This window comes from Mchenga conophoros, linkage group LG6 (genome assembly GCF_057382185.1).
Source record: "Mchenga conophoros isolate Kocher_MC1m ecotype Shallow Benthic linkage group LG6, M_conophoros_male_GT1.1, whole genome shotgun sequence".
NCBI classification, from domain to species: Eukaryota; Metazoa; Chordata; class Actinopteri; order Cichliformes; family Cichlidae; genus Mchenga; species Mchenga conophoros.
Window position 1 is genome coordinate 6,688,498 of NC_140531.1, and position 26,548 is coordinate 6,715,045.

Below are 26,548 nucleotides of genomic sequence, written 5' to 3' on the forward strand. Positions count from 1 at the left end.
ACAATTTGCATATTAATGATCAAGGAACTGACCTCACAGCCCATTGTTCATTTAGTGGTCTAGCTTCAGTCATTTTGCAAATATACTGTTTATAAGATTGGGGAAACCTGCAGTCAGCTGAGACTAAAGAAGTCACCTGGATGAGTGACGAAACGTTTCTCCCACTGAAACCGTCCAGATGACCAGAATCTAGTTCGACTGAGCCAAAAGATACACTGCCAAAGTCCTGGTGTCAGGAAACAGGACAGGACCCCCAGCAGTCCCATATCCAAACTGTGTGGACTGCACATCAGGGACATGAACAACATAGGCAGGCGGTCGTGATATTCTGACTCATCTGTGTGCAGGACTAAAGGAGCACACTGCGCAGTTAACGAAATACATGCAAACAGAAAATCCTTCTACTATAAAACTGCATTAAAACATCTTTTGAAGATGGCACTGAGAATTTTGTATTTCAATTTGTCGTAATCTTCAATCACAAATCTGTATTTGTAATTAATAGAATAATTTCTGCAGGTATAAGCTTGGTTAGTTTTCCATACTAACATTTTGTTTAGTTCATCTTATGTTAAAGGGCAATCTCATGGGAAATATGGGCTTACGTTTACTTCTTGATAACAACAACTGATTACCGAGTACGCTGAGGGCAGGAAGTGAAATATACTAGGTAATACTGCCATGAAAAAACTGTTCATGGCAACAGTGAACAATATGTAACAAGCTAAAGTGTATTTGTATGTAGAAAAAAACTTAACTGGCTCATGAGTCCTTCCAAGACACAAGAAGCTATTATAATGTCATTAATCTGAAAACATAATTGGAGACAGACATCTGCATTATTCAACAGCACCCTTCAGTGGGTAAATACTGTCACTGCATTTAAGGGTGCTGTGTGTTTGCTGCTGGGCAACGAAGGCTTCAATTTCAGATTCATTCCAGCCTGAAACTGAAACACTAACTGAAACATTAACTCAGACAAGTTTTCTGTAGAAAACAGAGGTTTTAATGCAAAGTGGATAATCCACCAAGGAACCCACTGTACACGCTGAGCTTATTTTACACTAAAATACAAAAACAATCAGGTTACCACAGTTTACACCACATGATACAACAATAGTCATGGATTAGTTAGCGCTTGGACAACTGAGAAAACTTAACCCAATAATGAATTCAGTAGGAAAAGGTAACCTGTTACCATGTGTGTGTGTGTGTTTGCCCCCACCCCATTACAAAGGAATAAGGTGCACACGAACTTCTGGAGTAAAAACTAAAGCTCCACCCACTTTAGTAAAACCTGGATTTATCAGTGTTCCAGCTTTCTCACAGCACACAAAGAACTCATCAGTGACCATGCACCGCAAGCAAGCAGTCAACTAAATGTTTCACATGTATTATCTCTTTTTTTCTTTTTTTTTCTTTCTTCTTCTCTTTTTTTTTTCTTGTCTTTTTTTTTCATACATTCTTCTTTCACACACATATACTTTCACTCTCACATAGTTTTATTTTAATTTTTATATTTAGATATTTTTATTCTCATGTTTACACATATTTAACACACACATTGCAATATTGTGCTCTCTTATACATGTATTTTAATGTACATATTTACAAATTTTCACTCTAACATACATGCATTTTTTTTATGCATTCCTACATTTTGCTCTCATTTACATGCAAAACATTCAATATGCATTTAATCTCACAAATAATATATGTATGTAAGAAGAGAATGCATACATGTCTGAAGAAAATATATGTATGCAAGAGAATAATGTATGTGAATGAAAGAGTATAGTGGAAACGGAAGGCTGGGTGTCTGTACTGCTGTGATTGCTGCGAAGCACACGCGGGTCACTTTCAAGTGTCTGACAGATGGAGGGGGGACTATTCTGAGCGCACGTAAAAAAAAATTTGAGCACAAGTAAAAAAAGTTTGCAGGTGCAAGTGTTGCATTTTGAGGAGAAATTTATTTTGAGCGAAGAAAAGCTGAATTTGAGTGAACAAAATTCATTGCTGCGTGCAAAAAATGTATTTCAGTGTTTGCTATTATCCATACACACACACAATAGCAGCCCCTCTCGCTCAGTTTTTGTATTTTTTTTTTTTTTTTTGGCCTGTCCCGTTTGGCTCTTTTGCCCTCAGAATTGTTGTCTAAAGGCAAAGAAAGATGCCCAACGGATTTACTTTACCAAACTGACCATCCCAGCCTTGCCGTAATGGTCCATTTGATTCACCTTTTATTGTTTATTTTATTTTCACTTGATGAATACGGGACAGACTTGACTGGGGGAAAGAAGGGGAGAAAGAAAGAGGGAAAGAGAAACAGCTGAGAAGAGGGACGGGGGAGAAGGGCAAAAGACAAAAACCAACAGAACGGGCAGAGAAAAAAAATGCATATATCAATCACCTGGGTCACCTGCTGAGAAAGAAAAAAGAAAGCAAGCAGAAGAGAACAAGAGTAATAGAATAAACAACATCACAATGATATATGGGAATATGACAGTAAATACTAAATGTTAAACATTATTGTGCAGCACATAAGATCAACAGAACACAGTGTGCTTTGAGGTAGGAGCCAAAAAGGGTGTAGTTTGTGGGTGTGATCACCCGTGTGTACACCTGTGAGCATGGACGCGCTTGTTTTTTGTTTTTTAAAAGGTTCCTTCATGTAATAATCTGCTAGAGGGTGTGGGGGGGCCACAGCCCCGTCCTCCAGGGCATGAAGCAGGTGTGGAGGAGATCAAAACTCCAGACATCCAGAGGCCCCCAGAACACAAGAGACCAAGGAAGACCAACATAGGGGCATCTGCGCCACTGTCCCAGAAAGAGCTGAGGAGAGTCCCAGATGAGGGCTCACTCAGCAGCCGCGGAGCAGAAGCCAGGGGGAGTTGCAGTGACGCGCCCATGAGCTCCGCCGGCAGCCTGCTGCGCCTGAGTGACCGAGCCCCAGGCCAAGAGGCCGGGGGCACCCCACCTCCGAAGTGGCCCGAGCGAGCCCCAGGCTCCAGGCCCCGATAAGCGGCCGCCAAGGAGTGAGCCGGTGTGTACCTGGACGCCCATCCCCGGACACAAAGAACCACCAACGCACCGATGTCTGAGGGAGTCCGCCACTGGCAGGGGAAGTGGTGGTAGGGGGAGATAGGCCTCCAAACCTTGGAGGGCCTGAGATGTCCCCAGAGAGGTGGCGCCTGACACCCAACCTGACATATAGACACAGACATACAGGCACACACAGATACAAACATCCATTCCCACCCTCATGCTCTCATATGCACTTACTCCACACTCAACCAACGTGGAGACAGACATAAAGAGACGTTGTACACACGATCACACTCCCTAAGCGTACTCTACAAACCGGGTCTAGGTGCCCCCGCCCCTGGAGGGGGGAACTGCACCCAGACCCAGGTGGTGTTTCCCTTTTCCCTGCGGTGGGGGGAGGCAGACCGCCCCAACTCCGCAGCAGCAGGAAGGCTCCACACTCCAGACCGCAGTCGGACGGCCAACTCCTCCTCCTAGCCCCCCTGCTCCAGCAGGTCGCAGAGAATGGGGGTGAGAGAAGACTCCAAACCTCCCTCCACCCGCTCATTGTAGTGTTGATGCATGTGTGTTTTAAGGTGCATTTAAAACCCAGGAGGGCTTGGAGCTACCTGCCAGAGAGCAGCAGGTAAGCGCATGGTCCCTCCTGCTAGCCCTCAATGTCTATGTGTATTTAAAATTGAGAGGTGGGCAACGATGCCAGGGGTGGGGTGTACACCCTGATGGTACTTTGGACTCCGTGTATCGTGCCCACCCCCAAGATCCTATATGTATGTGTAATGAGAGTGTGAGTAATGTGAATGTCTAAGTTGTGGGATAAAATTGAGGCAGAGGCAGCCAGAAGGGGACAGGGGGGGGGGGGGGGGGGGTAGCCTCCTCTGCACCCTGGTGACATACCCCTACTCCAAGGCCCTGCACGTGTGGGTGGTTGTGGTGGAGCGGGAAGAGGGAGGCAGCTGGAGATGGGGAGGGAAGGAAGGGAGGGGCAAGTGACCCCTCCCTGGGGCCAGCTCCCCCGCTGACCCCAGTAGGCACCCCCACACTCCGCGACCCGCCAGGGAAAGGGGGCCCAGGCCCATCCAGACCGGGGCCCAGTGCAGCAGCGCCACCCGGCCCCACAGAGCCCTGGACAGTCCACCCAACCCCACCACAGAGAAAACTGCACCTACCCCACCATCCACTCATCTTCCAGACTACATAAGACAATAAACACCCAGGCTGAGATCTTCCTCCACCTCTCCTGTATCTCCCCCTCCTGCAGAGGGAGCTCCTGAGGAGAGGAAAGCTCCTGCAAGATGTGACAATCTCCCCCACCAGTTGAAGAGCCCCCCAGGTGGCTCGATGCACCGGCGGCACCCTGCTCCAGGGCTGGGCCCCCATGCACCCACCCACCCACAACCCCGGCAACACACCAACCAGGACCCAAGCCCCCGAGGCCCGGTCCGGGTCCCAGCCCAGAGACGGAGCGCCCCCAGAACCTCACGCCCATCCCGGACCCACCCAGGGGCAGCCAGGCTACCAGGTCAGTAACCCACGTCCGTCAGCACAGACCCTCCCCTAGCCCCGCTGCACGCAGCCGCGAGGAAACAGTCACCTGAGAGCCAACAGAGCCCCTAACCGGACATGACCGCTACCCCGGGTTGAGCCCCCCAAGGAAGATGCCTCCGGGGAACCCCCCGACGCCCTAAGCCTGTCCCTACCCCCACACCAATCACAACAGTGAAGGCGGGACCAAACTATGACCCCCCACCCCCACTAGGTGATGGAGCTGATCAAAGGAGCCCAGAGCAATTGATCTGATGTGGTGGCAGAGGCTGTATCAAGACTAATGTAATCTAATAGATAATTTCTATATTGGTTAGAATTAAGATTGTTTTTATTTTTCCAGTTCATGAGGACTGTTTTCTTGGCTATGCATAGGGCAGTGAAAACCATATGGGCTATATTCTTTTCTGAAGTGACATTATCTAAGCTGCCCAACAAACACACTAAGGGGGAAGTTGGAATGTTACATTTCAGACACTTCGATAAGTCTTCACATATCTCGCGCCAAAACTTCTGAACTGGTGGACAGAACCAAAGAGCGTGGATATAATTGTCCGGTGAATTGGTTTGGCAGTGTGAGCAGTTGTTGGTAGACGTAAAGCCCATCTTGAACATCCGATGACCTGTATAGTGTACTCTATGTAATATTTTGTATTGAATTAATTGAAGACTGGGATTTCTAATTAGATGAAAGGTTTTTAAGCAAATCTGAGACCAGAAGTTTAGGTCTAAGTTAACTGATAAATCTGCTTCCCATTTTGCAATAGGAAGTGATATTGATTCATCTGTTTTAGAAAGCATTCTGTATATTTTGGATAGTAATTTGGGGGGTTTAAGAGTAAGAAATTGAACCACACTTGGTGGTGTTTGTAGTTCAACTTGACCCGGTTTAAATTTCTTTTTTACTATGGATTTAATTTGTTGATATTCTAAAAATCTTTTCTTGTTGATCCCATATTGTGTAACTAGTCCGTCAAATGAAATAAATTCTGTTCCTTCTAGTATATGTTCTAAATATTTGATTCCTTTATCACTCCAATCTGAAAGGTTTATCATATTATTGTTTTATAATATGTCAGGGTTGTTCCAGATAGGTGTACGTTTGCATGGGATTAATGAAGACGCCGTCAATTTTAGAAACTCCCACCATGCTGTCAGAGAAGAGCTGATGTTGATGCTTTTAAAGCATTCATGTCGTTGGATGTTTGAGCTGATAAATGGTAGGTCTGAGATCTCTAGATTATTGCAGAGTGCTTGTTCTACATCTAGCCAAGGTTCATCTAAGAGGGTGTGTTTTAGCCATCCTGAGATAAACTGAAGCCTGTTGGCTAAGAAGTAGTGCTGAAAGTTAGGCAGTTCTAGTCCTCCTTTATCCTTGGTCTTTTGTAGTGTTTTTAAGCTTATACGTGGGGGTTTATTTTTCCAAAGGAATTTGGACATACATGAATCTAGAGATCTGAACCAATCTTGTGGCGGTTTAGTTGGGATCATTGAGAATAAATAATTTATTTTTGGTAAGACCATCATTTTTATAGCGGCAACCCTTCCCATGAGTGATATGGGTAGACATTTCCATCTAGCCAGATCATCTTCTACCTTCTTTAAAAGTGGGATATGGTTTAATTTAGTTAGATCTGCAAGCTTGGGAGAAACATTAATACCTAAATATTTTATATTTCCCGATTGCAGTGGTGTAGAAGAGGAATTATGGAAGGAGCAATTAATCGGTAGGACTGTAGATTTTGACCAGTTAATTGAGTAATCTGATATTCTTGCAAAAGAGTTTATCAATTCAATCACCCCAGAGATATTGGTTTGTGAATTTTGGAGAAAGAGTAACACATCATCCGCATAAAGGCTGATTTTATGTTCCACGTTCTTGCATTTTATGCCCTTAATTACTGAATTCTGTCTAATTGCTGCTGCTAGTGGTTCAATAAAAATTGCAAACAGTGAAGGGGAGAGTGGGCATCCCTGCCTGGTGCCCCTCAAGAGACAGAAGCTGGAGGATGTCTGGTCATTTGTTCTAACACAAGCTGTTGGGGAATTATATAATATTTTTAACCAGTTTATGAAAGAGGATCCAAAACCAAATTTGTGTAAAGTTGCAAATAGAAATTTCCAGTTAACTCTGTCAAATGCTTTTTCTGCGTCTAAAGAGAATATTGTAGTTTCTAGGTTTTTACTGTATGAGTAGTCTATCAAATTAAGTAATCTACGTGTATTTGTTGATGAGTGCCTACCTTTTATGAAACCAGTTTGGTCAGGATGAATTAAGAGGGGGGTTATTTTCTCCAGTCTCTTTGAGAGAGCTTTGCAGATTATTTTAAGGTCTACATTTATAAGGGATATTGGACGATAGCTTGAGGGATATACAGGGTCTTTGCCTGGTTTTAGCAGGAGATTAATGTTTGCAGAATTCATATTTGATGGAAGTCTGCCCTTTTCTTTAATTTCCAACAACGTTCTGTAGAAAACTGGTGCTAGAATCGACCAGAATTCTTTGTAGAATTCTGCAGGAAAGCCATCTGGACCTGGAGCCTTATTATTGTGCATACTTATCAGGGCTTCCTGGAGTTCACCTGGTGTCAGTGGTGAATCCAGTGCCATTGCTTGAGTGTCCAATAATTTTGGAAGAGTTATGTTGTCCAAAAACTGATCAATTTCTTTTTTAGATGGGTTTATTTGTGGTGAATACAACGTTTTATAGAAATCCCTGAAAATGTTGTTTATTTGTATCGGTTCATATAATGTGTTCCCAGATGAATCTTGAACAGCACATATAGTTGTTTTTTCTTTATTTATTTTTAGCTGGTCTGCTAGAAATTGACCGGATTTATTACCATGTTCATAATTTTGTAGGCGTAGTCTTTGTACTAAGAATTTTGTTTTTTTTTATCAATTATCTCATTTAATTCTAGTTTTGTTTTGCGTATTTTGTTCAATGTTTCCTGATCTTGGTGGGACGCGTAGGCTTCTTCTAGTGATTTGATGTTTTTTTCTAATTCCTGAATATTTTTGTTTTCTTTTTTCTTTTTATGTGATAAGAAAGAAATTATTTTACCTCTCATCACAGCTTTCCCTGCTTCCCATAGAACAGAAGCTGATGTTTCGGGAGTGTCATTATAGTCCAAATATGAAGTCCACTCTTTTTTAAAATATTTAATAAAGTCTTCATCTTTAAGTAGTGATATATTAAATCTCCAGTTTTTTCTTGGCGTAGTATTATTCTTGTGCATTAGTGTTAAAGATACAGGACCATGATCGCTGACAGCTATAGGGTGAATCTCAGTGTCTGAAATGTCATTCAGCAGTGAGCTGCTGACCAAAAAATAATCCAGACGAGAGTAGGAGTGATGGACATGTGAGAAAAAAGTATATTCCTTACTGGTGGGGTGAAGGGAGCGCCATGCATCGCAAAGACCAAAGTCGCTCATATACTGTTTGATTATATTTGTGGACTGCCAATTACGCTGAGTTCCCGCTGTATTGAGCCTATCCATGTCTTCATTTAGTCCAAGGTTGAGGTCGCCTCCAAGAACAAGTGTGCCATCTAAGTGTTCAGAGAGTGCACTGAAAAAACCGTGAAAGAATGAGGGATCATCAACATTTGGACCATATACACTTGCAATACATAGCTTTTTATCACGTATAGATAGTTTAATGATTAAGAATCTATCCTCTGGATCTATAATTGTATCGAGTACTGTGAAATTAATATTTTTATGTATTAAAATTGCTGCTCCCCTTTGTCTAGAATTATAACAAGCTGAGAACACATTGGGAAACTCAGGTGTTTTAAGTTCATTCGAACCTCTAAGAGGTCTGTGGGTCTCTTGTAATAGGACAATATCCGCCTGTAGTTTTTTGAGTTGGTTAAATATTTTTAACCTCTTTTCTCTGGAGCCAGCTCCATTTATATTCCATGTAATGAACCTCAGTGTACCCATAGATGTTTGTGTATAACTAGGGATGTATGCTGTGTGCGTCGCTTAGACAGGTGGAGAGAATACGTCACTTGTTCATAAATAAAGAGAAGGAGAGAGAGAAAAAATGTGTGGCGAGATGCTCCCTGAGTCTGACTTTGTGTATGCATAGTTACTAATATGAGTAGGCTTGGCTTAAGTGTGTGTGTATCTTATATGACTGTGTGCGCTGTCTGACTGATGTAAATGTGACATGTATTATCTAACAGACACGCAACACTGAGACTTAAAACATCTATTGTGCTGTGTTTCACATATAAAACAGTTTCACATCATGAAGACGCTCTTCCAACACAGAGGCATATCTGAAATCAAAACAAACAAGCAAATATTAAAAAATTCAATGGAGTTCCCCCCTTAAACTGTAGAAAAGTGAAATGGAAATCCCAATTTAGTCTCTAAAGACTGTTAATTCTATAAAGCAAAGAGAAGGCAAGGTTTCAGTGTCCATCAGTGATGTTCAACAGTTCATACACTTTCATCAAACCCATTGTAACAACATCCACGGTACTTTCAAAACAAGATACAGCAGAAACAGCTTTCCAACACCATTTTTTAAATTTTAAACCAGCACTTGTAATGAAAAAAATCTAGTGATGTAATCTGAAAATCTGGAACTGTTGGGCTCGTACTCACAATACAATGAACTGAGCAGTTAAGCTGATCTCCTTTTGTCTCGACAGATCAGAGAATAAACAATAAAAGGAACATAACTTATGCACTCAAATAAAAGGCAAAGCAAATAACATTACTTATTGCCTGTGTATGTCCAATCTTTGAACACTGACCAACCCTTTTTAAAAGTTTATAGAAAGATAAGATTGCTTAAATTTTACTTTTAACTTTTGTGTGAGTTATAGTTAAGTCATGTGTGTTATGACATCACAAACAGATTTTTAAAAATATTCTGAAGACGAACATGTTTACAGACTCGTTGGTGCTAAAATAAATAAATCATCTGTAAATCACACTTATGTGCTGGCACGTGACTGCAAGCAGTCTTATGTTTTAGCATTTTGTGATATTAAAATGGTAAAGAAATGAACTGTAGCTGCTTTCTTACTGTAATAAGAGTCATAGTGGAGTAAGTACTTTCCCAAGAGTAGGCCAAAGACACTAAACCCATTACAATAAGAACCTGACTGTAAAAGATTACTAATCATCTTAATCAGAATAACCTTAAAAAAAATAATAAAAACAAACAAACAAAGCCAAAACCTCCATCCTTTCAACTTTCCTTAGACCAACAAATCTTTGACCACCTTTATTAAAAGGCGCTGTGCAAATATTTTATTTTGAAAGTTTAGTGACTGCTCAGCAGTTCCCATGTTTCCCTCCCTGCAAACTGTGGATTTGGGGTCTGTCTGCAGCAGGAGACCACCACACTGACAAGTGTAGGAAAACACAAGATGAAGCAAGCAGCATCTGGACTTTCAAGTTAATAGAATTAGTATAGCACCTTTAAGAATAAGAACCTGCCACAATATATATGAAGAATAAAAAATATATATTTTAGCTCCCATAAAGCATTCAGAGAATGCAGCATTTCATATTTGACCAGTGAGAAGTATCCCAGTCACTGGTTCCATATTTGGGGGGAAAAATAAGGTGACCTGCTCACTGATTCTGGATCAGCAGCACAGCACAGGAAAAAAAAAAAAAATCAATGACCCAGTTACTGTAACCCAAGAGTTAAAATACGACGTACCAAACATGTTAATGAAGTTTACAAAAACAAAGCCTAAAAACATATAAAAACAACATACTGTACAACATGTATACATATTCTATACAACAGACTGTAAACACAGCTATCTAGTGGTCATGTATTTTGATACAGTAGCTAGAATGTTAAGTGATGACTGCCACAAGCAGCTCCAACAGCAGAGCCAAACCAAAGCCAGGATCCTGTTATTGATTGATACCATTCACATTCAGGGAGAGCTGGGTGATAACCCCAGAGGTTAGTGGCAAGCGACACTGTTCGAATGGTTTAAAACTTATGTGCAAATTTGATTATTCAGCAGATCAAACTGGAAGGAGCAGACTTTTTTTTCCCTGTTCAAATTGTAACACATTGCAACTGGTTATCAAGTCTGCTCATATTGCACTTGATAACCAAAATAAACAGCTAATCTGAGCTCTTTTGTTTCACCTGAATTAGTTGAAATCAATTCAAACAAATAAACTGAAGGACCAACAGTTTTCACTGATGGAAGCTAAGAAAGAAAAAAAAAAAACCCTATCATGCATGTTTGTAATAGTTTGTAAACAGTGCAGTAGACAAAGAAACTTTCTGACATTGGATTGGCCGTACTGACTAATTTTTTCACTGCTATGCATCAAAAATGCTCTGAAAACAAACCAACCAAAAAAAAAAAAAAAGCAACAATAAAGTTAATACTGCCAAAGTCCTGTCTGAGATGAGGCGGTGTGGGGCTTTACACGGAGATCTCCTGAGAAGGAGAGCAACACAGCCTGGAATCTGAGGGCGAGTCCTTCTGAGAGATGGATGGAAGAAAAAGAGGTGGAAAGAAGGTGGAAGGATAAAAGATGTTAATGCTGGCATTCAATCATAATACTATTTCACCTATACAACCACCAATAATACAGAGGAATCATGAAAACCGCAAAAGCAGAATGAAACGTTACAAAAACAAAATGCGTGCCTTTATGAATTAATAAGTATTTTCTAATAATGCAATTACCTACAAAATTATAACCATCAGTGTTTAAAATGGATTCGATTATGATTATTCATTATCTGCTTCTTGTATTATCTCTGCAAGAAGCAGAGATAGACACGTCATCTACCTGCACTAACTGGTGTCACCCATCCACAGCAATGGACAGTGGACAGAGGTGAAGATCAGAGAGCAGGTAGGGTGGAGTGAATGAACACATACGTCAAGGATGACAGAAGGAGAGCAGCAAGAGTTTACAAGACCTGGTTTGGAGACAGTAGCACTAACAAAAAACACAGGAGGCTGAACAGGAAGTAGCAGATTTTTATTGGGAGAGATCAGAATGGATTAGTAGTGAGTGTATGAGAGGGACATTTCCATCTGAGTGGTTTGGACAAAGAGAGGCGAGCTTGAAATGGTTTAGACATGTGCAAAGGACGAATAGTGCATGTATAGCGCAATAGATGTTAAAGATAGAGCTGTCAGGAATGAGGAAAACCACAGAGAAGAGTCAAGTATGTAGTGACGGAGAACATGCAGACGGCTGGGATAGGGTGAGATGGAGGAAGATGATCTGCTGCAGCAACCCCTAAAGGGAGCAACCGAAGGAAGAAGAGACACGTCCTCTTTATAGTCTCATTTTTATAGTCACTAAAAGCCAAATTCATAAATGAAATTAAAACATGATTAATTCCACAGCCCAATTTAGTAATGAAGCCCAATATGCTTTGTTTACACTGATGGATCCGCATTAAAAAGCCCAGTCTTTTAGGTTGGAGAAGAGTAGATGAACTAGACAAGCAGATGAAATTCCCATTTAGACGTGACAGACTCTAATGCAGCGGTCCCCAACCCCCGGGCCTCGGACCGGCCGTGAGTCGTTTGGTACCGGGCCGCGAGAGAGGCTCAGGTGTGAAATGTATGGTTTTCAGGGTTTTTAATCGGTTTTCAGCGTTATTTTGTTATCGTTTTTATCGTTAACTCGGTTTTCCTGGGTCTTTTCACGTGTGTTATGAATAAATCTTTTTTTCGGTACCAGTACTAGTTTTATTTTGTTGTATTTATCCGCGACACCTAAAAGGCCGGTCCGTGAAAATATTGTCGGGCATAAACCGGTCCGTGGCGCAAAAAAGGTTGGAGACTGCTGCTCTAATGCACGTAATAAATCTTCATACATAGTATTAAAGATAGGAAATGAAAACACATTTAAAGTTAAGCCTGTGCAACTTCCTACAAAAACAAAAAAAAAGTAAATATGGAAAATGACAGTCCTAACACACAAAATTGAATTATTTGCAATAAACAGTTTTTCATTAGTGCCTGGAAGAAAAATAATTAATTAAAATTTGAACATTGACTTTTAAATATATATTAAGCAAAGACGAGTGGATGATGAAATACCTTGGAAACCTTCAGAGCTTTGTCTTTGTGAAAAGCAAAATCTGGGTTTTTTACTACCAGTCCTGCTTTTCCCAACAAAGGACTGTTCACCTACACACACACACACACACACACACACACACACACACACACACACACACACACACACACACACACACACACACACACACACACACACACACACACACACACGAAACAAAAGTATCACTGTTTGACATGACAGAGTCCTGGCTTTAAATACCATTTAGCACATGATGTTATCATATTTCCAAGGAAAAGTGAAATTTTGGGATCCCCCGTTTTGTGGTTAATACAAAAATGTCAGTGTTAGAAAAACAAAAACAGACTTACTGCTTGTAAGATGTCGTTCTCTTTATCAGATTTTCTTACAGTTCTGGTGAGAGCATCAGGAGAGATGTGTCTGACTCGTCTCTCTGCAGTCAGCTGCTCACCTCGAGCTTTGCGCTGTTACCAGAGGAGCACGGGGCAACAGTAAGAGACAGCAAAAGTTACATATGGATATGTACAACTTCATTATTAGCACTAAAAATCAACCTGTAAGCTCTTTGATTTTTCCAGTAATGCCTTTTTTAATATTTATATAATATTTGGTGATCACAGGTTTTCTGAACTGTCTTCCTTCTTTTTGTTAATGCATATAATAATATTTTCATAAAAATCAAGTTTAATTATTAAACTTCATTTCTCAAGACTTCCCAGAATTATTTATTACCTTGATGAAGCCACCAAAGGAGCGGGAACGCGGGTGTTTCTTGCTGGGAGCTGGAGGGACCTGGCTGCCCTCATTGGTACGTGTCCCAGAGTTTGTCTGTTTGACTAACTGCACACAAAAACATCACATTACATTTTATTTCAAAAGAAACTGAGCTGTCAGATTTTAGTATAGTATGAAGACCCTTAAGCGAACCTGTCTAACAAGTTTCTTCTTCTTGGCAGAGTCTGGCATGTTGTGGTGGACGTGTCTGAAGAGCTCCTTCAAAGCCTCCTCTGTATATTGGTTAGCTGGTGACTGACACTGCTCCTGAGAGCCGGGGCCCAGAGCAGCTGCCCTCTTCAGAGGTAGTACTGTCCGCTGAGCAGGGGAGCTGCTGGTCGCCAGAAGCTCCAGATCATCCTGACAGAGCACAGGACAAGTCAGACTGTACACTTGAGGGCACACCGTTTGTATTAGAGCCATTACTGCACATTAATGCAGCCATTTATTCTAAATGCTTTTTAAGGTTTCACACATAATCACACTTGGATGTATCAGGTACAATTTGGGGCCTCAATTTGACATCAAACCTGCCCTGCTAAAACCAAACCTTAGCATAACCATCGTCATACTTTTCACTGACTGTAAAAAGTAAGAGGAAGTGAAGAAAACAACTTAAAAGTTGTCTTTTAGTTTTTATTGTCTTTTCAATTAATTTATTGTTCCAAAATTCAAAAGCAGGAGAAATGCAACATAATGTGAACTTGGTTCACTAACCTTGGTCTGCAGAGCCTTGGTCCCAATGAAATGCATTCTAGCGTATTCCCGCAGGTAGACTGGGGCCTGAACAACATACAGCAGAAAGATGTGCCTCACTAAACCAGTAACATGACATTTTTAAAACCCTGATTCATTTTCAAAATGTTCAGCTGTTAAGTCACACGTTTGTCTATAATCACCCTGAAGAGTTTCTGTGAGTGTTTGATGAGAAAAGCCATGCTGCTGTTTAGTTTCTTCAGATTGTCTTTAAGGTCACCAGCTGTCATCTAGAGCAGGAGAACAGAATGAAGAAAATATAAATCTTACCAGTGTAAAAATGCAGGTCTTTTAACCTTCATAGGATATTGTCATGAAAATGTAGACTCAATAACAAAATGTATTTAACAAGCTTTTCAAATCTCTGTAATATAAGATCTGATTACATGTTACATTTTTCCAGGTTTGAATCAGCCTCAATGTATTAATTTATTATTTTCATTGATGCTGCTTTTTTAAATTGCCCAAGTTCTAACAACATATAAGCCCCTCCAATAAAGACAAAATGTGGGTTTTTTAGTCTGTGTTACAAAACATGTGCATTCCCTTAAAATCCATCAGCATATCCCAAACATTTGATTCTATTCATGTGAACGTAGTGTTTTCAGTGGGATCCATCAGGATACTCGCCATCCTCCACTGCATGAATGACTGATGTAAAAACTATTTAGCTTCCAAAATGAGCAAGACACTCTTGATCTATAATTTGCAAAGTTTTTATTTCTTTTTCTGAGAATCTTTAATATGGAGTAAATTATGACTCTTACATGTCTAGGCCAGAGGACGTGTGGAGCAAACATGAGGGCCAGGTTGAAGGAGGACATCTTGTTCTTGTCCTGCTGCTTGGCGGTGTGGTAAAGCAGGTCCAGCAGCAGTTTGAGCAGTGAGCGGTTGGCCTGAGGTAGGAGCAGGAAAAGAAGCTGCAGGGCTTCAATCTGACGCTCCTTGTTGGGTATCGTGGTCTTGTTGCCTTGTTCATCAAACAGAGTCATGTCTAGAAAAAAAGTTATTTAAAACAGACAAAATAGATTCGAGTGGCTATGTATTAAAAAACACAAATGTTTCACCAAAAACATGACAGAATTATTAAATGAGAATTGTACCTCTGTTCTAAAGTGAGAAAATAAAGGTATAACCAAACGTGTGTTTGTTTATATTCCTACCAGCTATTTTGAGGTGAGCATGAAAGTGTCTGTGTGTCAGCAGGGGCTCCGGCAGCTCTCCCAGGAAAGTCTTCAGCAGCGTGGCCGCATCATTGGGATGAAAGTCCCCAGACTCCAGGTTGAAATCAGCCCCACTGTTGAGGAGCTCCTTCAGGGCCTGCTGTCGAACACTGTTTCCAGGCACCCGAAACAGTCCCTCAACGTGCAGATCTAAGTGTGCAAGACCAGAATAATCGAATGTCATCATTCTGGATCAGTTTACGGATTCATCATTCCTGGATGGCATCAAAACAAGTAACACAAGTAAATAAAACAAGTAAATAAAAGTCAGATCCGCTACAAAAAAACTGAATTCAAATGTTTGGCACTGCAGAAGGAAAAATGATTGTCCCTCAAAACAGATCATTTTCCGAATTGTACAGAAATATTTTGGATTTAGGGCAAGTGATGTTAACCAAGAACAACTAGCTTGCAACAATGAACTGAAATCCCCAATGCAATTGCATTCCACGTGGCCAAAGATGTGTCCACTACTCACACAGAGACACAAAGGCTTCAATAAAATGGTCAATGTACTCAGACAAAACAGACGTTATCCTGTTCTGTAATTATTTTTCCGAAAATGGAAATACTTCTACTCTATGCAAAATGATCATGGTAATCGTTTTGCACATAATTGTGCAACCCTATTTAATATGGCTGATTGGAACAGTTAATGCATATGGTGCATACATGTATTCAATTTGAAAATATGCTGACTGTTAAAGTCTTTTAATAATCACCACATTTAGCAGGATATTTCAAGCTTTAAAAATAAGTCCGATTTTTCTCTTTGCGCTTGCACTCAGTGTGTTTTGTCAATGTATCTGAACAGTATGAAGAAGTTGTGGCAAACGTGTAGTAAGAGTTAACATATAGTACATATCAAATAAAATTTGCAGTGCTAAACTTTCAAAACTGATTATCTTGTTATTCTGCTCTGAATCCAAAAATGTACTGCATGATTGTGACCTCAGGAGAGTTTGTCTAAAAGAGTGCACAAACTGAGAAAGCCTCTTCACAAATGAAACACGGCCAATGTTGCAGCCAGTGTAGTTGCTTTCTACATGAGCGAAGAGGACACGGATGTATTAACAACTGATTAAGGAATCTGCGAATATCATTTAAATCACTCACTTTTACTCAGGTAATCAATAAGCTTGTACATCTGGGCCATGCAGCTTTCTGTCAGACAGGTTCCAAACACAAGGCTCTTATCTGTGAAAGCATGAAAAAGGAGATACTAAAAATTAAAGACCTCTCAACAAATTTGCATATTCTGCATGCGCTTTCAGTTTTCACCACAGTCGTAACCTAGCTGAGTGTCTGACCTTTGCGTTTAAGAAAGTTGAAAGAACGGAAAAATCCTCCATTTCCGCCTGTTGGGGTCTTGGGGCTGTCCTCTCCCAGAAGCTGTGCAAACTCTGACCCAGGAAGATCAATTAGTCTAGTAATGTTACTGAGCACCAGCTCCAGGAAAACATCTGGGTTCTCATGGCGGAGTTTCTCAACAAAAAAGTCTGGGTTGAAGATGACTGGTGGTCGGCCAGCACGAGAAGCCCCAGGAGATTCCTCATGGTTGATCACCATACTGTACACTGTATTGCTGAGGAGGAGATGCATAAGGTTAACACATGTATGCAAGTGTGAGGAGGACACTTTACATTTAGATTTAGCACTTTTATCCAAAGGGCTCTGGAATTGGTGTCTCATTCAACTATTTGCTGATACACCCATAACAGTGAGTCACCATCCAAGGTGGCCTTAACTATGTGGGATTCACAGTTTCACCCAAAGAAATGTTAACATAAACAGCAATAAGGTGTACACAAACTGTCTTATAGATCTGATCTTCAAAATTCAACATCTCAAGCAAAGTTTGATAAGAACTTTAAGACAGTAAGCTACGGCAAACAAGATTACTTTGTTATTTAGCTCGTTTTACCCTCTGAAGAAGCTGAATGCATACACAGACAGTGATAGCGTGTATATTATAGATGTTAACCTAGATCCATTTTAGCTGATGTGAAGTAGATCAGCCCAAACACATTATGTACATTCAAGCAACTCAGCTAACATTGCCAGTGCTTTATGTTCCCACTAGTATCCGATAATATTTTTAGACGTAGCTATACATTTAAATTGCTCCAAAACTGTAAACTGCATTACGACGACGACAAGCTGATGACACGCTGCTGTGCCACTACACTAAAATGACCAAGCTTGTGAGTGGCAGTTTATCACTCTCATTAACATAACGCGTTTTCAGCAGTTTAAAAACTCCATAGTTCAGCAATAAGCGTAAGAAACTCCTCGTCTATGTTAATACCAACAAAATATAAAAAATCTATTTCGTTTTTACCTTCTTTTTTCTGTGTTTTCATCTGCAGCTTTACTTGTAGCCATGTTCAGTTTGAATGCTCGGCTGTTGTCTTCTGGGCACCGCCTACGTCGTCAACCATTGGTGGTTGTCGAACTCGGGGCGTGACACGAGGGCCATGATTTGCATGTCTCTTACTATGATTGGTCAGTTTGAATGTAGGGGTTAATAGAGAGGAAAACGATATCAGTAAACAAACAGAGCTGAATGAACTAAATATTCAGCTCATTCAGCTATTATATATCCGCAAATTTTACACAAAATATCAGCCAGGCGTCAATTCTTTTTTTTTTTTAAAAATTACAGTTACTTTTGCGTTGTCAAGTATGACCTTATTATTAATAGTAGTAGTAGTGATAGTATTAGTAGTAGTATATATATATGATTTAAAATTGCCCATAGGTGTGAGAATGGATCTCTGCCACGACAGACTGGCAACCTGGTGTACCCAGCCTCTTGTTCTATTGCAGCTGGTATAGGCTCCAGCCTACAGATTGGGTTCTCATTTTTTCCAGATGATTGGGCACCGTGGAGAAGAAGAGAAATTTAGTTTGTTGTGAAGAAGTTATGTGGAGCAGTTACAAAAGTTGAAAAGTGATCATATAAATGGGGGTTTAAATTTTCAACTGATAAGACTAAAATAATGTTTTTTACGAGGAAAAGAGCTGGTAATAGTATCAACCTCAAATTAAGTGGACAAGAGTTGGAAAGAGAACAACCTAAATTTATTGTATTTTGGTTTAATGAAAGGGTGACATGAGCTGTAAATATTAATAATAATAATAATAATACACACGTGCATATTAAACATAATGAGGAAGTGACAGAAATTCTTTGAAAACCATTTAGTATTAGTAGTAGTATATATAATCCAAAACCATTGGATAATTCAGAGCAGTATTATATCAGTGCTCCATATAATTCTCCATAAATGGCAACAGCATGTAACAGCTCCATATAATTCAGCAGCAGGTACAAGTCTTCATAAATTCAACAATATCCATTATCAGTCTCTAAGACGCTCCATAAGTGCATTTAAACAACCCCGACAGCAACATTACAGGAAGTGATGAAAAGAAAGAAAAGAAACGCCACTTCCATGGCTGCAGGTGTATCAAATAAAGCACCTAGGCACGCAGACTGCTTCTACAAACATTTGTGAAAGAATGGGTTGTTCTCAGGAGATCAGAGAATTTGAGCGTGGCATCGTGATATGGTGCCAGCTGTGCAACAAGTTCAGTCATGAAATTTCCTCGCTACTAAACATTCAACTGTTAGTGGCCAAAGGGATCACCAACTTTCTGCAGAGTCAATCACTACAGACCGCCAAACTTCATGTGGCTTTCAGATTAGCTCAATAACAACCGTAGAGAGCTTCACAGAATGGGTTTCCATGGCCAAGCAGCATCCAAGCCTTAAATGCAATGCAAAGCACCGAATGTAGTCCCTTCTATATCTAGGGTGTTCTGTATAATGTTTGATCATGATTATACTTTTTTTTATATATTTTTTCTACAGTAAAAAAGTGACCTTGGATTTCATATATTTCTTACACAGAACATGCAAATAAAGATTTGAAAATATTTTGTAGCTGTTGTTGAAGAGCTGCGTCAGAGGTTTGCTCTGCTGTGACAGAGCTGCTGCTGAACAACAAACTAGTTGTTAAGTTATGAAGTTAATTTCCTTCTCATAAAAAGTCTTTATGACACAGCAACATGACTGTTTAGTTTTGTTGCATTTGTGCACTTTGCAATGCAATTACTTCTCTGCTTTTCTGTGCTTCGAGACATCACTTCTGATGAGTGTGTGTTTAATGTCCACAGTGTGACAAAGTGGATCTGTAGTCAAATCCATTCATTGTTAAGTTTTGTTTTTTTTATCCCTACCTATTAAAGTAACTCTCTCAAATTACACCAGCCAGGAGCGCAAGATCAGAACAAATGAAAATTAAAAGAATAGATTCATTCAATTCAACACACTGACTCTTCCTTCAGGAATGTTGCAATGCTATGGAGGAATTGTAGCACTTGGAAGAATTAAGCATGCTAGCTGACATGAAAATTCAGATTCAGAAGTTTCCATTCAAACTGAGAGAAAAATGGAGAATAAACACAAACAAGATTCTTGAGAGGACTGACCAAAGTAACTTTATTGAACATCAGATTAGGATTATACCAGACCCAGTTTTTGGAGATATACAGGATTTACAGCTGCAAAGGGAATCATAAAACCTATTAAATCTCAAATAAAATTGCAGTTTAAAAGAAACACCTTTGTCACTCATGTTTCTCTTAAGAATGACTGTAAAATTGCTTCTTTCAAACATGACAAGTCTCCTGTCAAATCAAGCTTTTTCCTGTCTGTATTGTGTACAGGATGGTCATATATTGGAACAATGTCGACAGCTAGGAAAAAGGTCACATGGGGAAAAATGAGACTTTATAAAGTATAACTGACTGTTTGACTGCACAGTACAGAGTCCTGCCTATTGAGTGTAGTACCAGCAAATGTGACAGAAGAGACTTCTCGTTAAAAGGTTTCTTGAAACATCTTCAAAAAACTAAAGAAGTCGATTCACTTTTCTCTTTAAGCTCCTTCGATCAGAATAGAATGTTATCATTTAGAATGGAATATCATGAAGAATCATATTTTATCATGCAGAATGTAACATTATCGTCTAAAATAGAATGTCAAAATATGCAAGAAAATTTCAACTTGTCCAATGAAACATACTCAAGTATGGAATGTCACAGTGCCGAATGCAATGTCATCATATACAATGGAATGTCATTGTATAGAATGGCATTTTATCATGAAGAATGGAATTTCATTGTCTAGCATGGTAAATAATCATGTGGAATAGAACATCATCATGTAGAACACAATGTCATAGTGAACAATTGAACCAAATGGCAAAACAAACAAACCCACCAACTTTACGCTCTGAACCACTGAACAAGTGAAACGTATAAATGAAATTGATGATTTATTTTAGTGAAGAACACAGTAAATGGAGCTGTGATAACTGGGATATGTATTGAGAATACCTGATTGGAGGCAGGCGTATGTCTGTGATATGTAAAGGCGATCAATCAGCATGTGTTTTTCAGTAGTTGCAGGAGCAATAAGTTGCGTATATCCTCTTGACATAGATGCTTTTTTCCCTCTTCTCATAAGTCTCCACAAACAATGACTGGTTGGTGATTCGTCATGTTCAATGAGTCCAACAGGTTTTGCATTTGTGGTAAAAACCTGTTGTGGCTGTAATTTGGTGGTCTGTATACAGTTGCAATCAAAGCTCTGACTGGTGATTCAACTTTGAGGACAACAAATTCAAGGTCAGTCACATTTTGCAGGTATTTTCAGGCCTCAGCTCTAAGAGTTTTCTTATAGTACAGTGTAAATCCACCACCATTTACCTTTGCCGTGTCTGTATGGTTTGTGTAAGAGACGTGTCTGCTGTATTGTTCCAGCTGGAGGGAGAATGAGAGGATCCAGACAAGTGTGTTTCTCAGAAGCAAGTTGGGTATTTTGGTCAGACATCTTACATGTTATATACTTGTCAATAAATTTGTACACATGGTCTTTGAGGTCACTTCCTAATTCAGGTGGATCTTTGACCTAAACCAGTAAATGGATATGAGGGCTACCTCTAGCCTGAAACTCCATTCTATAGAAGTCACCTTCTACAGGATCAGATTTGCCATTAGGGCATCGATTCTCTTTTCAAACATGCGCATGACAGTGACAGGTTTGTATCAGAGAATTTCACACTTTGAATTCCAGTCAAGCTCTGAAAACTCCACTTGTTCACTTTGTTGAGTTTTTATGCCTTCAACAACCTCAGGCCATTTTATTTCAGCAGTCCAAAATGTCAGGAAAAAAGTTGGCTATCCTAGCTGTCTGACCATAGCATGGATATCTTTCAGTGACCTTCTCCCAATAGACTGGAGTACCTCTCAGAGGTTTGATGAAGCGTGTTCATCTTTGTTATCTATCAATTTCACCACTTCATCTTTATTCTGAAGCATTCTGTTAGAGTTTTAGATTCATCTTTGGTGATTGCCTTACTTTTGTGCAATTGAATTGACATGCTGTTTGTAGCCATGTGTGTTTCTGTCACAAACTGTGAAAAAAATAAGTTGCAAAGCGTGTATCTGCAGAGAACATCCGTGAATTAAAGTACATGCTTGGGGACAGTTTAATTTGTCTGGCTTTATCTAATCTGTTCTGTCCAGTTGCAAACTGCTCAAGAAAGGTTCAAGTTTAGGAACAGAGAAAAAGCTAACAGGTTTATTTCCTTGGGCAGGTGCAAAGGTAAAAATTCCTTTGCCATATGATAACATTTCCTGTGCTATATCTGGTGGTTGCATACAGGTATCCAGAGAAAGACCAGGTCGAAGTTCCTCCTTTTCCTTCTCCATATCTTTTAATGGCTCTTCATTTGAATTTGACTGTTCAAGCTCTATTTGTTCATTTACGTTGTTAGATGGCTGAAGCAGCTCAGCTGCTGTATCCTCAGTGGTTCTCCTTTCTGACACAATTTGGTGTTCTGAGTTTCTGGGCTGTGCACCCTGTATATCTGCATCAGGAGTGCAATGTTCTGTCTCTATTACCTGATTATCTGTGGGATTTTATAAAGTAGCTTCCTCATCAATTGACACATCTTTGTATTCTGAATATATTTCTTTTAGTTTTGATAGTCCTGCTAACACATTCTTTGTGTTCAGTGTAGAAGTGCTGGTATCCTTTGTACCTGGTGTGCCTTTTCAGTTTTACCTGCAGGAGTTGGCCTTCATTGCTGCGTCTTTGGAGCAAGTTTACTGTGGTTTCTACATCTGATGGTAAACAAACAGCCCCACGTATTGCTCTTTGCTGTCGTTTGGGCAATGCGATGATTTTGGCAAATGGAAGAATTTTAGCAATCAGTTGTTGTTCAAGTATATTTAATTCACTCAGTTCAGCTGGAATGGGTACTAGTGCTACAATGTGTGCCACTGCTTTTTTTTTAGGTGGCTGTCACAACTGTGGCAGATCCACTCTTGCATTCTTTGTTTTGGAAATTACAAAGAGTTGCGCTTTCCCTGTCACAAACATGGACACATTTCCCTGTCAAGCAAGTAGCAACAACGTGACTATTTCTAACACTTGTTGCAGTGTTTAATTTGATCAGGAAACAGTTCTGTGCCACACTGTACAGACATGGGTGGGCCCTAATCGAATTCTTTCACGGAAAGCTAATATGGCAGCTTGCATCAGTGTTCACTACACCCTATGGCTGTGCTTCAGACTGGAGTTTGCTGGCATTGTTGTGAGCCAGCTGTATTTTATCTTCATTCTCAGTGCGCAGTGCAACTTATTATGTATGGAGAAAAATCCAGTTGTGGTCATTTTGTGTCTCTGGTACAGGACACTGTATATGGTGCAGTCAGAATTGTGGGTCATTGTGATACCTGACATACCTCTGTCAGTGCGCCCCAGGGTGGCTGTGGCTACAATGTAGCTTGCCATCACCAGTGTGTGAATGTGTGCGAAAATGGGTGGATGACAGGTTGTGTAAAGCGCTTTGGGGTCCTTAGGGACTAGAAAAGCGCTATACAAATGCAGGCCATTTACCATACCTGACATGAATTGTTTTTGTTTGTGCCTGTAGTTTGGATCAGATGCGTACCTTCTTTTTTATGCTCTCTTCCTTTCTCTGACACCATCCTCTCTGTATTTCTGGTCCATGTATTTTCTTTTCTGTCTGCTTTGAAAATCAGGATCTGTGGTAGATCTTCTGATGATAGTCTCTTTTTGTTTTGAAAATGAGGATCGGTTTGGTACCTCTTCACCTTATGGGCTTTTATTTTTCCTTGAATATGAGGATTTGCAAAATAATAATTTTTGTTTGTGGTAATGACAGTTTTCAGCCTAATGAGTTTTCATAGCCATCTCATCTGAAATTCAGGACAGCTGGCATATCGTTGTTCTCATGTCCTTTTTATTTTTTTCTCTTTTGTCTTTGCCTCTTCATCAGATGAAGATTTGTCTTCAGGTTGTACATGCTGCCTCTGACTTGTTTTGGCTTGGCAGATCGCTTACTTACGTTGTTTATTTAGTTTGCACACATTTTCTGCTGTTTTGGGGTTTTTATCTGTGACTTTGTCTTTCATTTAGTTCAAGATGTTCTTGTTCTTTCCTGATGCTGCCTGTTGGTTCAACAGATGTTTCAAGTTGGTCTTCAGATTTGATTTGTAGCCCTTTTGTCTTCTGATGAGTCTAAAGTACTTTGTAACATTGTCATGTAGGTTTGGCCTGATTCTGGTTGAGGCACTTGTAGCAGTAGCTCTTTGTGTTACCTGAGTTGACTGTCCAGGATGTTCACTGTGAGTGCTGATACTTTTGAACTGGTGCAAACTCATATCTTTCATAACTGCCACAAATTTAAAGGTCACAGGGAGTTGATCAGGTCATTCATGAGTGAAAGTGAACCTGCTTCACTTCTTTAGTGTAAGTCAAAGAATCCATACCTCCTTGATCTGTCATGGAAAACTGCAACGCACTCAGGTGAGACCAAAGCATGGTTCACATCTGTTGACAGACACTTGAGGCAACCACCTCTTTTGTTTTTGAGGACTTTTTTTCTGCTGCTTTCAGGTATCCATACCGCACATCTTCCACGTTCACACTGTAGACATTTGTGTCTGTAGGAGCTTGATCGGGTAGTTCTTCTATTGTCAGATTGTGCATATAATGATCCTCCTGCAGAAGATTTGCTTTAACCCAACCATAGAGTACATCTCCCTGTTTGAGCACCTTATCAAGTTGGGCTGTGTTGAATTGTCATTCCTTATTGTGGTAGGCCAGGAATCTGAGGGAATTACATGTGCGTTGATAATTTCTAGAGAATTCTCGATTTAAACCTTTCATCACTTTGACAATGAGTTGCACTAACACACCAAAAGTGCTGAACTTTGTTGCTCTGTAGCTCCTCCGTCAGTAGGTCTTCATTTGTGTCGTGGAGAGGCTGTTCAAGGAATGATAGAGGGGGCACATGTTGTTCTTAAGCATTTAATGAAATGTGTTTCAAGGTTAAGCAATATAATGTATTTTCTCTTGTTACAACGAAGTTTCAAATGTCTTACATTTTCAAAGCAGACTCATTACTTTTGGTATATTTCATTTATTGTGTGTGTGTGACATATGACATGTTTCATATTGTGAACAAACTGAGGCACACTCACTGTGATATTTAAAAGTTGCATGAAAATACTGTGTAGTTTCGTGCAGGAAAAACGGGTTAGATTGCACGTGGGGAGGAGGAGGTGGTGCTCATAAAAAAGACCAGTACGACGTCTGTCATATCGACCTGGTTTGGGTTTAAGCAGTCGGATGTTGAGCAGAAAAATATCATCTGCAAATTATGCCGGGCGACAGTAATAGAGAAGAGAGGGAATACAAGTAATTTGTTTTATCACCTCATAACAAAGCTTGTTTTGGAATATGATTAAAGTCAAAAACTGCACGCTCCACAGACGCCCAGTCACTCAAGTGGAAAGAAAAAAGGTAGTCCTACCTAGCCTTACACACCAGTAACTGATATTTCCCAAGCCACATTTTGCACTTTTTAAAAAAAACAAAAAAAAACAAAAAACTATTTAGAATTGTTTTACTGATATTTTACTTGTGTGTTGGTTTTTTTGTTTGTTTGTTGTTGTTGTTGTTGTTTTTGTGTGTGTGTTACATTGTTTGGAAAAAGATCTGTTACATCTTAAAATTTATTTGAATAATTTTGTAATTTAAATGGGAAAAAAAAAGTTTTGCACAATGTTCTTAAAATGGCATTCTGTACTGTTCAGTCATTTTTGACAGCAGAAAAGAATATATCACAATATATTGTGAGTCATCTCTTTCCTTCTCATTTTCCTGTTTAGGGGCAAAGTCACCCTCTACAATGGAGGCAAAAGAAAATAGATGTATTTTCCCTTTTTTCTGTTCATGTTCTACTTTACTGATTCAAGCTGGGAGCCTTTATTAGAATTAAAATTTAGACTGAAATAAAGTGTGTATTCTATCTACTAATATATTTTATCATTACATGAATATAGCCTGAGGTTCAGTTAGCTTTGCATAAAATGGTTTGTAGAAATGTTAGAAATTCAAGGAACTACTTTTCTTTAAGTATATTTCAGGAGTATTTTTAACACGAGTATCTGTACTTGCACTAAAGTACAGAGTGTCTGTAATTTGCCACCTCTGAGAGCGACACAGAGAGAAGCAGATGGAGACAGTCAGATATTCAGAAATACCTTTCCAGAAAGAAAATGGGTGCAGGATGGTGCTTCATCCACTTTCCAGATGTGTTACAATAGTAGAGGTGTCCTGGCCATCTGTTAACACGTGGGAATTTCTTATACTGGGTTTCAACATTTCAAATCAGGAGTTAAATGGAATTGTCATCAGATAGATGTGTGAAACCATTATAGCTCCTGTTAGCTCAAAGCTATAATTTTTTTTCTTTTTTTAACGAGATCAGCTAAAGACACAATTTACAAAGTGATGATACTTGTGCAAAGTGGGGCTATTATTGGAAAGAAAAGAAGTTTGAAAAGTGAAATTAAACTACGGTTATAAAACAGAAAATGAGGGGGAATACCTTTTTAGCTGGAGAATTTGAAGGCGAGTGGAAAGCATCAGTTACCCAGAACGGTTTTGCTGGTGGAGGTGTCTGAAATCTGATAACATGTGATCTTCATTAAAATGATAAAATCTAGTAACACATTTGAAACAGTGAA

At 39.8% G+C, this 26,548-nt stretch overlaps 1 protein-coding gene across 4 annotated transcripts; it reads right to left on the bottom strand.

Annotated features, from left to right (window-relative positions):
* Positions 1-8,799: 8,799 nt before the first annotated feature.
* Positions 8,800-17,867, bottom strand: arhgap19 (Rho GTPase activating protein 19). 4 transcript variants are annotated; one of them, XM_085276007.1, is made up of 12 exons: positions 17,754-17,867; positions 16,723-16,997; positions 16,529-16,609; positions 15,353-15,562; positions 14,957-15,183; positions 14,333-14,419; positions 14,151-14,216; positions 13,587-13,793; positions 13,392-13,499; positions 13,010-13,123; positions 12,659-12,748; positions 8,800-11,071 (listed from the first exon to the last, which is right to left on the bottom strand). In XM_085276007.1, exons 1-12 carry the CDS (start codon positions 17,795-17,797, stop codon positions 11,015-11,017), a joined length of 1,566 nt encoding a protein of 521 aa, XP_085132133.1. In that variant the 5' UTR covers positions 17,798-17,867; the 3' UTR covers positions 8,800-11,014. The 4 variants fall into 4 exon arrangements, with proteins under 4 accessions (XP_085132133.1, XP_085132132.1, XP_085132134.1 ...); XM_085276006.1 differs by having other exon boundaries at positions 8,800-11,074; XM_085276005.1 differs by lacking the exon at positions 8,800-11,071 and adding an exon at positions 11,091-11,846.
* Between the last annotated feature and the right edge of the window lie 8,681 nt (positions 17,868-26,548).